Source organism: Medicago sativa, chromosome 2, assembly GCF_051527215.1.
Source record: "Medicago sativa cultivar Bolivia chromosome 2, Bolivia_mono, whole genome shotgun sequence".
NCBI lineage: Eukaryota > Viridiplantae > Streptophyta > Magnoliopsida > Fabales > Fabaceae > Medicago > Medicago sativa.
The window spans coordinates 2,776,891-2,794,055 of record NC_140750.1 but is presented as its reverse complement, the minus strand read 5'-3'; the positions used below and the strand labels follow the sequence as shown (position 1 = coordinate 2,794,055).

General features: G+C 35.5%; 1 protein-coding gene and 1 non-coding gene across 2 annotated transcripts; one reads left to right on the top strand and one right to left on the bottom strand.

Moving 5' to 3' along the window:
* Positions 1-12,971: 12,971 nt before the first annotated feature.
* On the bottom strand, positions 12,972-13,078 carry LOC146943609 (small nucleolar RNA R71). The gene has a single exon (XR_015029494.1). It is a non-coding gene; the product is annotated as a small nucleolar RNA R71 (small nucleolar RNA).
* LOC146943608 (uncharacterized) lies at positions 12,975-14,687 on the top strand. Its single transcript, XM_085747721.1, has 2 exons — positions 12,975-13,482; positions 13,774-14,687. Exons 1-2 carry the CDS (start codon positions 12,975-12,977, stop codon positions 14,685-14,687), a joined length of 1,422 nt encoding a protein of 473 aa, XP_085603847.1.
* The last annotated feature ends 2,478 nt before the right edge of the window (positions 14,688-17,165 follow it).

The window sequence follows — 17,165 nt, the reverse complement described above, 5'->3', positions numbered from 1 at the left end:
GTATTGAATCAAGATTCTTTGTCATTTTAAAAAAGTCTTGTGGTATTCAATCAAGACTTTTCATCACTTAAAAAAAGTCTTATGGTATTCAAAATCATTCAAATTTCAAATGATTGTTTAATAAATTAGATTTTGATGGATTTTGTGAGATTATCTAGTGAAATTTTAACAAAAAAAAGTCTTTCATAAAGACATAAGATTTCTTGGGATTGTTTTTCTTTAAAAAAATTTACTATCTCTTTCTTATCCCTTCTTCCTTCTCTCTTCTCTCTTTCCTCTCTCCTCTCTTTTCTCCCTCCTCTCTCTCTCCCTTCTCTCTTCGTCTCCCTCTCCCCCCTCTCTTTTCTCCCCTCTCTCTGTCTCTCTCCCTTCTCTCTCTCTCTCTCTCTCTCTCTCTCTCTCTCTCTCTATATATATATATATATATATATATATATATCCTCTCTTTTCTCCCTCCTCTCTCCCCCTCTCTCTATCTCTCATAAAAATAAAATTAAAAATAAGAGTATGCATTCAAAATATTATGATAGAGAGTGTGTTGTAATCATTTCTTTTCAATGAGTCCTTAAAATTCATAAAATCTTTTGAAATCTTATAAATCCATAAAATCCTTTAAAATCCTTTAAAATCTTATGATGTAAATCCATTAAAATCCAAATTGAAAATCCTGATTGTCTTTTAAAATCATGAAAGTCATTAAAATCCTACAAAATCTTTTAAAATCTTTGAGACTTTTTTAAGCAAAAATTGTCCTTCAAAATCCTAATCCAATACACCCCCCTAAAACTTCTCTTAGATAATAGATTATAGAGAATAGGTTGTTTGAAACTCTTTAGATGATTAGAAGTTGAATTATAGGAAAATTTGTTCTGATTGAGACTAAGATTAAGTTTGTTTATTCTTTTGAAAAAGATTAAGTTAGTGTATTTTATTAAGTGAGTTTGTTTTAATTTGTTTTTAAGAGAGAAAAATTGGGGGAGGTTGAAACAAAAGACACAAAATGATACAATTTTGATGACGTGTCAAAATATTAAGAAGGGGTAAGATTGTATTTTATTTAAACATTAAGTTTCATAATTATATAATTATATAAAAATAGATTTTTTTTGAGGATTTAAAGTTCCATCTTTACCATTATTTTTTGCTCACGTTTGTTACAATTTATCAAAGGCTAAAGAAGAGTAATTTATATTAATAAAATATATTAATAAAATAATAAAATAATAAGGAAATACTGTTTTTTGTGAAAGGGATATAAAAATACTTGGTAATATTTGTCGGTTGTATCGAGGGGAACAACACAGATGTACAACATAAAAGCAGCTGATAAAAAAGTAACATGACTTTTTGTTATGTGCTAGTTTTTTGTGAGTTTGATTTGTGGTTAACGGAGATAAAAGATGGTTAACGAGGACGATCAGTGACATGGATTAGTAATCCACGTGTTGTTTTATAATTGGCTAACTGTAAGAGCAGTTCATAAGGAACCGTGTGTAAGTTTTCTCCTTAAATTAATTTTTTATTTATTTATTTGTTACATGTGTTATTTGTATTTTAAAATTAAGGGTATTTTTTGAAAGAAAAGTTCAACCCAAAAGTGCTGAAAGGGGTAGTTTTCTTTATATATAGTGTGTGTACACACACACACTAGCGGAAAGACGGGCACTATCGTGCCCGTCTGTCCGCTCTTTCTACTGCGCGTTCGCATGTGATTATTTTATTATGTTTGTTTGTATAATTTTGATTAAAATTTTTAAATTTTAAAATATTAATGGAAATTATTAATATATTGATTTATAAACAAAATATTGTCAAGGCATATAACAAAATTATTTATGAACTCAACATATTTTAGTTTTCCTGCATATAAAATAAAGATAAAATAATGATCTTTTATTGTTTATTCTAATACTAGTAATTAATAAGATCATAACATAAATGTATAAATGACATGTTATGTAGAAGAAACATTATTATGATTGTGATAAAAGAATATCTTTAAAACTATATTTTTCGTAAAGTCTCCAGCTTTTCCTTCTATTTTCCCTTATTTAATGAAAACTTTTGTTGAATTTTGAGAAACTCCTCTTGATAAAGCTACATATAATTGATCATGGCTGAAAACATGTTGTGGAATATAGATTCCGACATTGAGAATGGTTTTCCCTTGTGGCTTATTTATGATAATAGCAAAACTTAGTCTAACGGGAAACTGTTTTCTACTAAATATTGTTAATTCTGAATTCTGATATAGAGGGTTAAGAGAGGTTGAGAAAAACTAAACAATGCGGGAACGATGTATGAACTGTGAGAACCCTACTTAATACTCCTTCTGTTTCTTTTTAAGTGTCTTTTTAGTGTGAATTTTTCGTTCCTATTTAACTGTCTTTTTGGTATTTTAAGGGTACAATTTGTCAGTTATACCCTTTGTCGATTACTTTTATCTTTTTCAGTAAAACTAATTAATGCTATCTATTTGGAAAATTAAAGTTTGTTTTTTTAAACAAAATTTGTTTTTTTTTTAACAAAATTTTTGTTATCTTCAAATTAAAACAAAATTTTGTTCCTAACAATGGTTTTAAGAAGAGTTAAATTATTATAAATAAGATGAGTAACAATTGTTAAACATTTCAAGTGTGACTCTAGCATTAGTTGAAGCCTTAACTTTGATTAATGGAGTTGGAAGAAAGTTAATTTATCAAAAGTTAAGAAAAAAAATTAAAAAAGGGCATATATCAAATGAAAATGCTATAGTTATGTGAGAATGATAGGAATGATTTTATGCCCTTGGATCAAAACTAAGTGGTTAAGATTAAAAGATTGTCATGTGCCATTTCTCATCTGATTCACACCTTCTCTCTCCGACAGTTGACCTGTAACATCCCGATTTTTCGCTAGATTTATTTTATTATTTATTTATGTGTGTTATATATGCTCTTATGTGATTATTTGCCTCTGTGTGTATTTTTGGTCGGGAATTGAAGAATTCGGTGTTAGAAGGGTATTTTAGTCATTTTGGACTTAGGGGTATTTTGGTCATTTTGAGAGTAGGGGTAATTTAGTAATTTCGTTGAGGATTATTTTTAGTGCTTAGTGAGAGTTGTTATTTTACTAAGTGCTAGGGAGTTGTAGTAATTTATTTTATTACCAGTAGGTGACCGTTAGTATTACATTTTACCGTTAAGTGAGTAGTAACATTTTGGGTTATAATAGAAATGGGTTAGGCTCATTAAGGCATTGTGAGTTGAGCCCAATTAGGTGGAACCTATATAAACTCTAGTTTGTAGAGAAAATAGGGTTTTACCAACATTTTCACAATTGAGAAGAGATAGAGATAGAGAGAAGATAAGGGTTTAAGAGGAAGATCTAGAGAGGGCTAGAGGAGGCTAGAGATTCAAGCTTTGGAAGCTAAAGTGAAGCTTTAGTTGGTGATTGTGAAGAATTAAGTCAAGGGGGTTAGTCTTTAATCATAATCTAGTAGTTTAATTTCTACCCTAATTCTTTGCATAATTGTGGTTAAGTGGTTAATTTGATTTTAGATGTAGAAATTCGTGCTTAATTTTGATGATATGATTATATGCATGAATTGAATGATAATTGTGTTGTTGTTGTTGAATTTGTATGTCAAAATGGGTTTATATGAATATGACATGTTCTTGTGTGATGTTGATGAAGAATGAAGTTGTGGTTGTTAAATTGTGGATGATTACATGATTAGATGTTGTTATTGTTGTTGTTAGATGTGTTGTTGGTGAATTGATGCATTGGGTATCATGAATTGGTGAATTGGTGATGAAATTTGTTGTTGTTGTTGAAAGTTGTGGAAGTTTGGTGAATTGGTGAATTTTGTTGTGTTAATGTTTTAATCTCAAAACTTATGCATGTTTAAGTGATTTGAAGTGGTATAAGTATTTATTACAAGTGTTATGATTATGGGTAATGTTTTGATTTAGTTTGGGAGTCTTGTGTTTGAGTCTAGTGATTTAAGAGTGATTCTTAAGGGAAAACGCATTGTTAATCTGATTTTTGAACGGTTGTGAAGCTCGAAATCGGCCACCGAGTTGCCAAAATCGGCCACCGATTTCTAAGCTGATTTTTCAGTTTTGACTCTGCAAAAATCGGCCTCCGATTTGTCAAAATTGGCCACCGATTTTCTGTCAGGCAAATCTAAAAAACATTCACATTTTTCACCCTTTTTCGTTTTAAATTGGCCTTTGGTGTAAACATGAAAGTTTTAGATAATTTTGTTAGCTTTCCAGACGCTTTGGTTTGACTTGAAAATGATTTTTGGTTTTTGAGTTATGAGAAAAATACTCCAAGGAGGTCTTAGTGAAATTTTACGAAAAATTCCGCATAACTATTTCTAAGTTGACCCAAACCTTATAGATTGTTTCCTATCTTCAAACTTGGGTTCTATGAGTTCAATTAAGGTGTTTTAGAGTATTCAACTTGTGGTGTAAAGGATCTAACTTGGTTTTGTTTTGTAAATGAATTGGTTTTGCAAAATGATATCATGAGACAAACTTTGTGAATTTCATGATTCCGTTGTAATTAGCCGGTGAAACGCCAATGTATACTCTACTGCACTTAAATGTAGCCTAGAGATATACTTAGTTCAGGCATTGGATCTTGTTTACTTGGTTTTGATTCAATACTTCAATTATTTTGAAAATGGTGGAAAGATAGACGAACTTGGTTGAAAATGCTTCTTTGAAACCAATTACCTTATAAATCTTTCCTGGATGGTTTTATACGATTAATTGATGATATGTGGATGATTGTGGACGATTGAATATGATGTTTATCATGATATGATGTGTTGTTCCATTTTACTTGTTTTATGAAAAGTATATGAAATTGTTATGATATTTGGTAAGTTGATGTTGATGTGTGTGATGATGACTCTTATGTGAATTATGATTGTTGAATGTGTGGACATGTATACTTGATAATGCAATGTTGTTGAGATAATCAATGTAGTTGGAGGTTTATTTTTACATTGTCGTTGTTGTGGTGAAGTTGTGCATTATTGGGTCGTTGTTGTATGTCCATGCATCATAATCATATTGAGTCATATGTGAAATGTAAAAGAGGAGGTGTACTTTTACATATGTGATTTGTAAGAGAGGAGGTGTTCTCTTACATATGATGTTTTTGTTGCATCATGGGTGACGACCTTGAGGAGATTTAGTACCACATACATATATGTGTCGAGTCTAGGCGCATTGCATATTGAAATATTATCTTGTTGTGGTATGTGAATGATGATTGTTGATGATAAGTGTGTTTGATGAGTACATACTTGTGACATTTGGAATTGATTTGGTTGATGAATTGTGTCATAATTAAATATGTGACTTGTTGAATTTGTGCATTGGTGAAATTTGGTGAATGTTCAGATTGTGTAGATTGGTGTATATGTACATTGATGAATTTTGTTGATGGTTGTGAATAATTGGACCATGCTCTAATTTCATGTTTTACTTGCTTGTGCTTATACACTTGGTAAAACTAATTGATGATAATCATTTGGTAATAGTAATGAGGTGAAAATTGTATATGTATATATATGATGTGGTGATTTCTTTGATGATGATGATTGCTTAATTATAACTTTGAAATGGTGAATTGTACTTGTTGAGTTAAGTATGCTAAATGAGGAATAAGGTAAGTAATCCTTTCATTGATTGATGTTGATAAATGACGAGCTTATGTCGATGACTTGATTAAAGATTGAATATGCTTGCTATGCTAAGTGAGTAATGTGATAGCTTGAGATGTAAGGAATGTGGGATAATAATCATGTGATGCTAGTATTCTAGGAGGGAAGGTTATGTATACATGATATGCTTGAATCCTTGAATGCTTATGTTTTCATATGTTGATTATGATTGATGTAAAGCTTACCCCCAGTGGTTTTGACCGCCTACCTGTCTGTATGGATGGGTAGATGCTGTGCAGGAGTAGTTCGCTTTTGGTGAGTGCTTGGATAGCGGGAGCTATCACCGTTATCGTTTGGAGTTGTAGGATTAGGCTCTGATTAGGTTGTTGTCTCTTTATGTTATGTTGGATTCTGTTTTATTTTGTTGAGATTTACCCACTTGTCGGGACTTAGAGGATTTCTATATGTTGATGTATTTTGACCAAGGCATGTATATGTTGGAGATATATGACTTGTATTCGCTGCGACTGTTGAGATATTTTTATATATGCATACATGTTTTGGTTTTGTTGAGACGTGGCGTCTATTTCTTGAATATTTTCTATATTCACGTGTTTTATCGCTTTAATAGAAATAGGGTGTTACATGACCCCTCTATTTGTTATGTCGTTCATCTTCTTCCTCTCACCTCAGCCATTCTCTCTTACCCGACGATAATCTCTCTTCACCGATGACCCTTCATTCTTCTCTGACGATGATCTTTCCCAGAGTCCCTCTCATTCCCATTCTCGTCGTCTGTCCTTGCGACCAGCGCTGGACAAAAAACCGTCAACCGGCCCAAACCGCCCGGTCCGAATGGCCCGTTGGCGTGCGGGTCGGTCTAAACGGGTAAAACGGTTTTGACGGGTGTGTAGGTCCGGCTTTGGGTGGATATGTACGGGCGGGTTCGGATGGTTGAAATCCAACCACGGTAACCCACTTCCGACCGTATATACTGCAGTATATTCAAGTACTCTGCTATATGTTTAGTCCCATCCTATTAAAAATGGACACATCATCACACCTTGAGACACACAATCTGACACATCACATGCAAATACTCTCCCTTCTCATTGCTTTTTCATTGACAGGTCACAGGTCCACCGTCCACCCACTCCACTTTCAAATTTCCACACTTCCCCATCTCTCTTTTCTCTTCCCCGTAATCCTTCAAGCTGCTTCTTCTTCTCCACACAAACAAACACCTTCTCTTTATTTTACAACAATGGAAAAAAATATATTCATATTCCAAAAAAAAAGTGTAAAATTGCAATTGCATCAAATTTTCTCAAAGGCTTGTAGATCCACATAAACTTCCACAATTATTCAAAGGTTAAGTTGCAGTGTTCTTCACCAAAACACACACCAGCGACTCTTTTCTAAATTTCTATGTACTTTATTGTTCAACAAATTCATCATGATTTATAGTGTTCTTCACCCTTCTCATCTCAATGTTTCTATACCCTCTTGTTCAACAACTTCATCATCATTTGAAATGTACTTCTATTCTCTCTCCATGTTTGTTTTTTCTTATCAGTCAGAACCCATCTCAGCTGTGAAACCAAACACTCAGAAGAAGAAAAAAACTTTGATTCTGAGGCTTTGAAGGATCCGAGAAACCGTCCGAATAAACCGTTAACCGACGAGACCGACACCGAAATTAACCGCAAGCTTAGACGGACGGAGATGGGTGCTATATTCCCACCCATGGTTACCTTCGGATTGGGGGTTTTCACCCGAAATCCGATCGAGACCACCCGATGTCCACCCCTACTTGCGACCCTCTCGCCACACATTCATCTTCTTTCTATCGCCCAAAACTTCCACCTCTATTTTCGATCACCAATTCGACTTCCTATCTCCTCCCTGTCGCCGCTCAATCTCTTGTTTGAGATCTTGCATTTGATTTCAATTTGAATCTGGTTCATCTTTATTGCAGTTTATCACTGATCCAGAGTTTATTATTGTCGTTAGTGGGATGTAGCAAGGGAACTAGTCCTTCCTAGACCATCATCTTCGTACAAGGCCATGATTAATTATTTATTTTATTATTTCTTATTATATTTTACTTTTTGATATTTTCAAGATTCCAAGTCCTCGAGCATGGTAAAGAAATTCCCTATCGATGATTATTTAAAAGAAAACAAATAATAACCATAAAATAAAACTTGTAAATCTGAGCACAATAAATATAATGGGTTTTGCTAGAATAGACCCACCCTTTTTTATGAAGGTCTGTGTTAGCAAGATGCACCTTTTTGCTTTGGACAAAAAGACCCATTTTTTGTTTTTTGAAAAAGAAAAAACTAAGGGACGAACTTGTAATTGATGTTTAAATGGTTATTTGTTATATAAATTTTTTACTTTTGGGGCCCACCCATTCTCTTTGTTCCATTGTTCTCCAATTTTCACCCATCCACACTTTTACGTGCCCAATTGTTGTTATGTTAGTCCAATTCTTTTTTCTCCCTCCAAACTACTTGCATTTCATTTTGAATTCAGATCGTTTTCTCTTTGATTTTGTGTTTAGGTTTAGAAATTGGGGGGGGGGGGGGGGGGGGGGGGGTGTTTCCATTCCCATGATCTATATTTAAATTCTTGTTCTGATTTGGTGGTTAAATTTGGGGGTGGGGGTGAATTTTATTCGATTTCTTTGTCCCCGCTCAAATGAAATTGATTATTTCATCAAGATTTTATCATGCTGAATGAAAAGGTGCTGAATAAGATTTGAAGAATTTGGAAGATGAATGAGCGTGAGAAGAGAGTGGAAAGCAGTGAAAAGAATTCAAGAGAGAGAACTAATGGGACCCAATAAAATATTAAAAAGTGTGAAATTTAATATAAAAAACAATCATTTAAACGTCAATTACAAGTTTATCCCTTAGTTTTTTCTTTTTCAAAAAACAAAACAAGGGTCTTTTTGCTCAAAGCAAAAAGGTGTATCTTTCTAACATAGCCCTTTATAAAAAAAAAAGGTGGGTCTATTATAGCAAAACCCAAATATAAAATTAGCAATTTTGAAAGGTAAGTGATGTTATGTAGATGAAGACCAAATCAAGAAAGGTAAGGAGGAAGATAAAAGGTTCACGCGAAGAAAGGGGTAAAATGGAACCAAGTGTGCGTGATAGTCATTTAATAGTATTTTTTAATCTCAACCACTTAGTTTTGATCCAAGGGCCGAAAATCATTCCTATCATTCTCACATAACTATAACATTCTTACTTGATATGCCATATATATTTGCTATATTAGTGGTCTCATTAAAAACATCATTTGTTAGAATTGTTACAATTTAAAAGTCATAAATATCTATTCGTATGTTTTAATAAAAATCAAAACTTTTAATAAAATATTTTTCATAATTTACATGTGTTAACGTAATAAAACGGAAAAACATGTCCGTTTTATGTCAGTATAATATAAATATAATTATAAAAGAGATTTACAAAGCTGCATAATCTTTTTTTCCTTTTTAAACTAGTTACAAACCCGTGCTTCGCACGGGGTGGATTGTTTTTTTTTTCCCGAATGATTTTATTGGAAAACACATATTTGTTAATACGCTTAAAAGTAAATTGATTCGAAATTTAGGTATTACATGCATATAAATATAAAAAACCATGATCCATAACATATCAAATCATAGATAGGTCTACCATAAACGAAACCAAAACAGAAGTTATACAACGTAGATTTTAAAGTAGTTGTGTTTGATGGATTACAAAGTTAAATTTCCAAAATGACCCCATCATCTTCAATTCCAAAAGTAACCACTACCTTTCGTTGTTTACTGGTCGCCGATGTGTCTGATATACATTTTGGTTGGTGGATCTTCCAAATCAAAGATCAAATTGTCACCCTCTTGTAAGTCGCGGTCTATGACGAAGTCAAACCATTCACCACCTAAAGATTTCTCAGCATTCCTCCAGTCAGCAATTGTTACCTTGCAATTATATGTCTTGTGTGTCTCCACATCCTCTAAAGTCATCCTTAGATACTTCCTCTTTAAGACTCTTTTGGATATTTGATTAGGAAAATGCTATATGAAATCAAAAATAAAATTGTAAACTCACACAGATCGCTTGAGTACAAACTACTTTTTTAAGGCTGATGCTATGAAACGCTAATATATTACATTTATAAGAGCATCTAAATCTATGTAACAGAGGATATATGGTATATTATACATGCATGTTTATCTCTTTTCAATTGCTCTCTGTATTTTTTGACAGTCAGCAAGTTTGCATAGCTTTATTTTTAAAAATATCTAAATTTGTATTTTAGTACTTATCTTTCGCACGGGTTGAATTACGTATTTTTTAAAAAATTTGCTCTAATAGCTATAAACGTATCAGGACCAATCAACTAAGATATAACCAATTACAACTGCTCACGGAACTATTTATTTTAGTGTTGAACTTTATTCTTTCAAATTTAGATAATATAGTATAAAATAAAAATGAACAAATTAAATGAAAATAAATGATAAATAAATATACTTGTGAAATAAAATAGAAAAAGGTAGATATATGGTCACGTTAGTGCCGTCTTTCCGCTAGTGCATGTAAAGGTAATTAGAAAAACTAAGATAAAATAGAGAAGAGAAGAATTGAGAGGGAGAGAGATGGAAAATATTCAAGTTTTTTTTTTTATCAAAGAGATGGAAAACATTCAAGTTGTCCATGCTAAATCAACCCTTCGCTTGCATATTCAAAGGAAAACCCATGGTTACTGGTTAGTGCAGTGGTAAACAAAGTCCATGGATTAAGTGACTTGGGAGGATGCTCTTCTTATTCAATGCCAGTTTTGGAGTTTGTTAATGTAAATGTAATTTAATTGTAACTGATAATAAATAAAGTTTCCGACTGTTTTTACATTTTGTCCTATAGTTACTCCTTCATAGAGGGTTAAACTAAATGTAATTTTTTTCTCTCAAGCATACATGGAAATCAATCTTCTTTACTATAAAAATAATAATCAAACATATGTGGCTCACCTAATCAGACTCCTTTCACAAAAGTTCAGCTACACCCCAAGTTTAACTACTTCAGAACTTGTATATTACACAATACCACATCACTACATGAATCTGTATGGCAGTGCAGTGTATATATAATGCTACAGAAAGGAAAGTAAATTATATTCATTCAAATAGGGAATTTAATTAATGCTACACAAAGCAAAGTAAATTATATTTATTTAAATAGGGAATTTCAATCTAGAATTGACAAAAGGATGGAAGGAGGCAGAAGGAGAAAACCCTCCAGTCCAAGCACTTGATGGATTGATTATAAAGGGCATGTCTGAAGAAAACTTGCTTTACGCAATACTGGAGACTGAGCCTTGTATGAAACAGCTGAATTACAAAGGCTGACATAATTTCAAGGCTCGGTTTAATGTAGCACCAAATTGTTTATCTCCTTTTTCTTCTTAATGACTTCTAATCATGTACTTTCCAATTTGGATATACAAAGCTATAAATGAATGGAGTAGTTGATAAGTAGATTTATTACGTATTTTAATTAAGTTATTTAGTTTAATTCTATTTAGATTTAATTAGATTCTATGTGTTTTTATTTATATTTAAGAGCTTTTTACTTCAAAGAATCCAATATTATATTTCAGGATCAAATATATGATTTGCAAGGCTTGGAGCTAAAGAAAAGGGCTTTGGAGCACAAAAATAGGAGATTTCCAAGATTTGGGACCGAAATATGCACTTGAAGAAATCAGAATTCGCTCCCCCAAGTCAGTGAAGGGCGCACGGCCCACGCCTGCAAGGCGCACGGCCGTGCGCGATTGCCAGCATCCCTTTTAGCTGCTTTTTGCTCCGAACAACGGTTTTCTACGCAGCATGCTTTGACGATAAAGCCCATGGATCTTCAGAGAATATTCCTTCAGTTATTTCTTAGGGCTTAAGTCATTAGTAGGCTATAAATAGAGAGCTTGTTCTCCTTGTTTTATCATCTTGAATTCTGAATATTGTATTGTGACAGAATACTATTTCTCAATAAAAGTTCTCGTTTTTATTCAATTGTTCTTATTATTTTCTTCTTATTCATTCATGGCAACACCAACCATGAGTGAGTAATTCCCTTAGACCTTGGGATTGTTGGGAGAGTCTTATGGCTTGATCCAACAATCCTAATCCGAAACCCTAGTTTATGTAACCCTACTTTTCTTATCTAAATTCACCGTTCTTCACAACGATATTAACAAGTACCAAACTTTGGATGCGAACGCGGAGGGTTAGTACTTGTTAATTCGTTACCCTAGTTATTAAGGTGATGAATCGAACGAAGAAGTCTTAATAACCGAACAAGTGAATTTAGACAAGGATTGCGAAGCATGAGAATAGCCTAGTGAACCTTGGGACTTATAGAATCTCGTACAATCAAGGATCTTAATATAGGAGTTAGCCATGAGAATATGTCTAACACCTTGAGAGACACACTCCCCGGATATCGAACGAAGAAGGGGATAGGCTTTAGAGAGATTCGTCCTTAGAAACTAGGATTTACATAAACAAGGATTAGGATTAGGATGTTAGGTCAACCATAGGATGAACCAATAATCCCTAGGTTGCCTTTAGCTATTGTTTTCAACCGTCGTTTAGATTACCTTGAAACCCTAATTACCGATTTCTCCCTAACCTTTACTACTTTTGATTGGAATTTAAATAACTCCCTGTGGATCGATACTCTCTCTTTATTACTACTACGGTAAACCCGTGCACTTGCGGATTTACGGTAACAAGTTTTTGGCGCCGTTGCCGGGGAGTTGACCAAATTCCGATCAACTTTGGTGACGGTTAGGTTTTCTTTCTGTATTTACTTTCCTCTTGTCTTTATTTCCTCTAATCGATTTCTTCTTGTTCTTTTTGACTTTCTGATAGCTTGCAGCCATGGCAGACAATCGTACCCTCAAGGAGTACGCTACTCCTTCAACGGAAGAGCCGACGACTATCATAGTTTATCCACCCGTCGAAGGGAACAACTTTGAGATCAAGCCTGCACTTTTAAACCTTGTGCAGCAAAACCAATTCTCGGGATCCCCCGCTGAGGATCCCAATCTACACATCTCTACTTTCCTTAGGCTTAGTGGAACCATTAAAGCCAACCAAGAAGCCGTCAGGCTACACCTTTTCCCTTTCTCCCTTCGAGATAGAGCGAGTGCTTGGTTCCACTCCCTAGAAAGGGGTTCCATATCCTCATGGGACCAAATGCGACAAGCCTTCCTTGCTAGATTCTTTCCACCCTCCAAAACCGCTAGAATGAGGGACCAAATAACTAGGTTTAACCAAAGGGATGGAGAGTCTTTATATGAAGCTTGGGAACGCTATAAGGAGATGTTGAGAGTTTGTCCTCACCATGGTCTAGAACAGTGGCTCATAATCCACACCTTTTACAACGGTCTTTTGTATAATACCGAACTAACCGTTGATGCAGCTGCAGGTGGAGCAATCATGAATAAAAATTATGCCGACGCCTATGCGCTGATAGAGGATATGGCCCAAAATCATTACCAGTGGACAAACGAAAGGGCCAGCACTGCTGGAGCATCATCAAAGAAGGAAACAGGTGTGCATGAAGTCTCTTCTTATGATGATTTGGCTGCTAAGGTAGAGTCACTAACCCTTCAACTTGATAAAATGAATGTTAATGTTGTTTCTCCTTCTCCTTCCTGTGAGTTATGTGGAATCGTTGGTCATAGTGGCAATGAGTGCCAGCTGGGAGGTGTTGCTTTCACCCAAGAGCAAATGAACTACGCCCAATACCAAGGTATTAGGCAAGGGCAAAACTTTTACAACAGAAACTCTTTTGGGCAACAAGCAACACCGCCTAGCTACGGTACCAACCAAAGGGCACCCCAGAAATCTAAGTTGGAACTCATGATAGAAAATTTTGTCCTAGGACAAGAAAAATTAAACCAAGAGTTCAAGCAACAAACCGAACTTCTGAAGGAATCCCTCTCCACACTCTCCTATATGGTAGATTCTATTGCCACACACAGCAAAATGTTGGAGACTCAGATCTCCTAATTGAACCAACAAGTCTCTTCATCCTCTCAAGTCTCTAGAGCCCTCCCAGGCCAACCTGAGACTAATCAAAAGAGCCACGTGAATGCTGTTAGCCTTGTGGAAGAAAAATCTTTAGGAGGACCCATCTTAGATATCCATGTCATTGAGAGTGAAGCGGTTAGCGATGCTAGGGTAGAAAGCAAAAACCCTATGACCCTAAAGTTTAGTAGAAAGATGAACCCTTCCCCACAAGGACTAGCCAAGCATAGTAAGAAAGCACAACTCCAAAGGTTCATTGAGATAATGAGAGAAATATGTGCCAAAATCCCATTCGTTGAGGCCTTGTCACGAATTCCTCTTTATGCAAATTTTTTGAAAAATATTTTGTCTAAAGGACGCAAAGAGGATAAGGAGACGCTGGCATCACCTAAGGAGAGTGGCGACATTTTTCTAGAGAGATCAACCCCAGAATACCGTTATCCCGGTAGTTTTTCCATCCCTTGCACCATAGGGAAGGAAAGTATAAAAAACGCTAGGTGTGATCTAGGGGTTAGCGTAAATCTAATGCCCCTATCTCTCTTTAAGAAAATTGGGGTAGGAAAATTAGAACCGGCGGAGCATACCTTAGTATTGTTTGACCATTCCACCGTTGACCCAGCTGGCTATGTTTTAAATCTTCCGGTAAAAATTGGAGGCACTATCATACCGGTTGATTTTATGGTAGTTAATGCGAAGGAAGACCCCCAATTTCCAATCCTTTTTGGTTTTCCTTTCCTTGTGGTCTCAGGTGCTTTTATTGACGCGTTGAATGGTAGGATCGTGTTCCATATGAATAATGAGAGGATGGAGTTTGAATTAGGAAACCACCTAAAGGAAATCTCTCCTTCCTCCATCAAGGCTGAGTATGAGATGAGAGAACGCTACCTAGCATCAACCACACAAAATGTTGTGTTCGATCCTATCTGAGGGTCCCCTCTTATCGTCAAGCTAATGACGTGAAAAGAGCGCTTCGTGGGAGGCAACCCACCTATTTTTACCGCTTTGTTTTCGTTTGTTTTGTGTTGTTTTTACTTGTTTTGTAGGTACATGTCCGATATGATATAGAAAACTTGAAAAAATTTTGACCCAGAGGACCAGAAACAGGCGCACTGCCCACGCCTCAATGCGCGTGGGCGTGCGCAATTTTTTTGAAAAAATTGCCCAGCCAGAACAGCAAGGTCCGCACGGCCCACGCCTCCAAGGCGCACGGCCGTGCGCGACTTTCCCCTCCCATAAACATCAATTTTTCATCTTCTTCCCATTCAAACCACACAAAAACCTCTCTCATCCAACTTCTCTCTCTAAACCTCCATTTTTCCTCAACCTTAAACCTCACATATCTCCATCAAAACTCCACCAATTCACACAAAACTTTCACCCAAACCAATCCAAAATCAATTCCGAAAACAAACACCCAAACAAAATCAATTTCCATCCATCCAATCCATTAACCCCAATTTTCGTATACCCCATTAACCTAAACCAAAAACCACAAATTTTCCAACCAAATCCAACCAACCACTCAAAAACCTTACTTCCAACGTATACCCATCACAAAAACTCGGTCAAAAATGTCTTCAAGCAAGCAAGGGAAGGAAGCATCACCAAGGTTCCATGGCATCAAATTTAAGAACTCCGAGCAAAGAAAAAGGTATAACAAACTTCTCTCTTGACCTTTATTTCCGAATCCTTGTTTCTTTGCTATGTTGGACCTAGGTATAAAAGAACAAGTAGAATCGTTAATTGAAAACCTAGGATGGTCCGGCTTGATGAGAACTTACCCGGGGTATGAAAACCTTGCCTATGAGTTTTTAAGTTCATTTTGCTTCATAAAAGATAAGACAAAGTCGGATTACCCCCAACATAAGGTCTCGTTTCGGTTTTTAGGTACTGACTATGACATGACATTTGATTACTTTTGCCAAACCATGGGTTTCGCCGATGCGGGGCTCATCCATGATTCAACTAGTCAATACTCAAAACCCGTGAACTATGACCCTGAAGCCTTTTGGACCACAATCACAGGTTTGAATAACTATGTTGCTAGGTCCAACAAAGCTAGTGCTATCCAAAACCCTGTCCTCCGTTACTTTCAAAGAATTATGGGATGCACTATCTTCGGTAGGACGGACTTACATAGAGTTAGAGCACCCGAGCTCTTCATTCTTTGGGCTGCACTTAATAATCACCCCGTGAACACATGCTACTACTTACTTGATCACTTATCCTCTATCACCAAGAGTGATAGTGTGATTGTTGCCGGTGGTATTATAACATGCATAGCAAATAAGTTTGGGGTAAGATATGCAGGACTCAATAGGATAGAGGGAGACAACACTTTGAGCAAGCACGATCTTGTGCAAATGAACTTTATCCGAAATGAAACCGATATAGGGACCTTTGAGTTTCGAGGCAGCCGAGGAGAAACATTGATTATATTGCCTAACCCTGCCCGCACCGACATAAAGGTGGCAGGAAATTTGTTGTATGTTGTTAATCCTCAGGTACCCGAAGATGATGAAGATGCAAGTGAAGAAGGTGCTGACTTGCCTAATGAAGCCAGAACACAAATGGATGATGAGCAATGGAATTGGATGCAAAGTGAGCTCCAAAAGATCAACACCAATCAACAACAATTTGGTGAAGATTTCTCCGGTATGCAAGAGGAGGTGCAAAGAACAAACCAAAGGCGTGAGGAGACCCATAATGCTCTTCTAGCAATGCAAGAATATCTCAACGCCCGATATCCTCCACCGGGGAACCAATAAAAATGTGAGCTTTCCTCTTCCTTTCTCTTCTTTTCTTTTCCTTTCTTCCTTTTAATTTCTTGTTTTCTTTATGCATTGAGGACAATGCTTCTCCCAAGTATGGGGGGGAGCCAATAAAGTGTCTAGGTAGTAAGAGTCGTAGTGTTTCAAACTCCCTTGAATTTTTATCTTTTGTTTTGTTTTATTGCGAAAGGCATGTAAGCGGCTAGATAGTTTTCTTGTTTTAATTGTTAAATATGACATAATCTTTTGTTAAGTTCTCTTCCAATATAGGCTAGATAATGTTCTTGTTGTGTACATGAAAATAGCTTCTTGTTGCCTTAAGTTTTTCCAATAGACCCACATTGATTCTAGGTGAACAAAACTTCTCCAATGAGAAAATTCACAGTGCATCCTTTGAGTAAGTGTATGAATAGGTATTTTAAGGACAACGTTCTAAGTTTAATGGTACATGGACCCTTTAAAGTCTCTAGGAGTAAAAGTAGTATAAGCTTGTGTGGGGAAATTTAATTAACTTTATTTAACGTTGAAATAATATGGGGGGAAGCATGATTTTCACTTTTTCACTAAGTTGAGAACACCGCCGGAGCATGGAGGGAAGGATAGTGTACTCGAACAACTCCTACGCGAAGGATGG

Coding starts and splice junctions, on each gene's coding strand:
- LOC146943608 (XM_085747721.1), top strand. CDS start 12,975: ATGAGGGACCAAATAACTAGGTTTAACCAAAGGGATGGAGAGTCTTTA. Junction 13,483..13,773: donor GAACTACGCCCAATACCAAG/GTATTAGGCAAG, acceptor CATCCTCTCAAG/TCTCTAGAGCCCTCCCAGGC.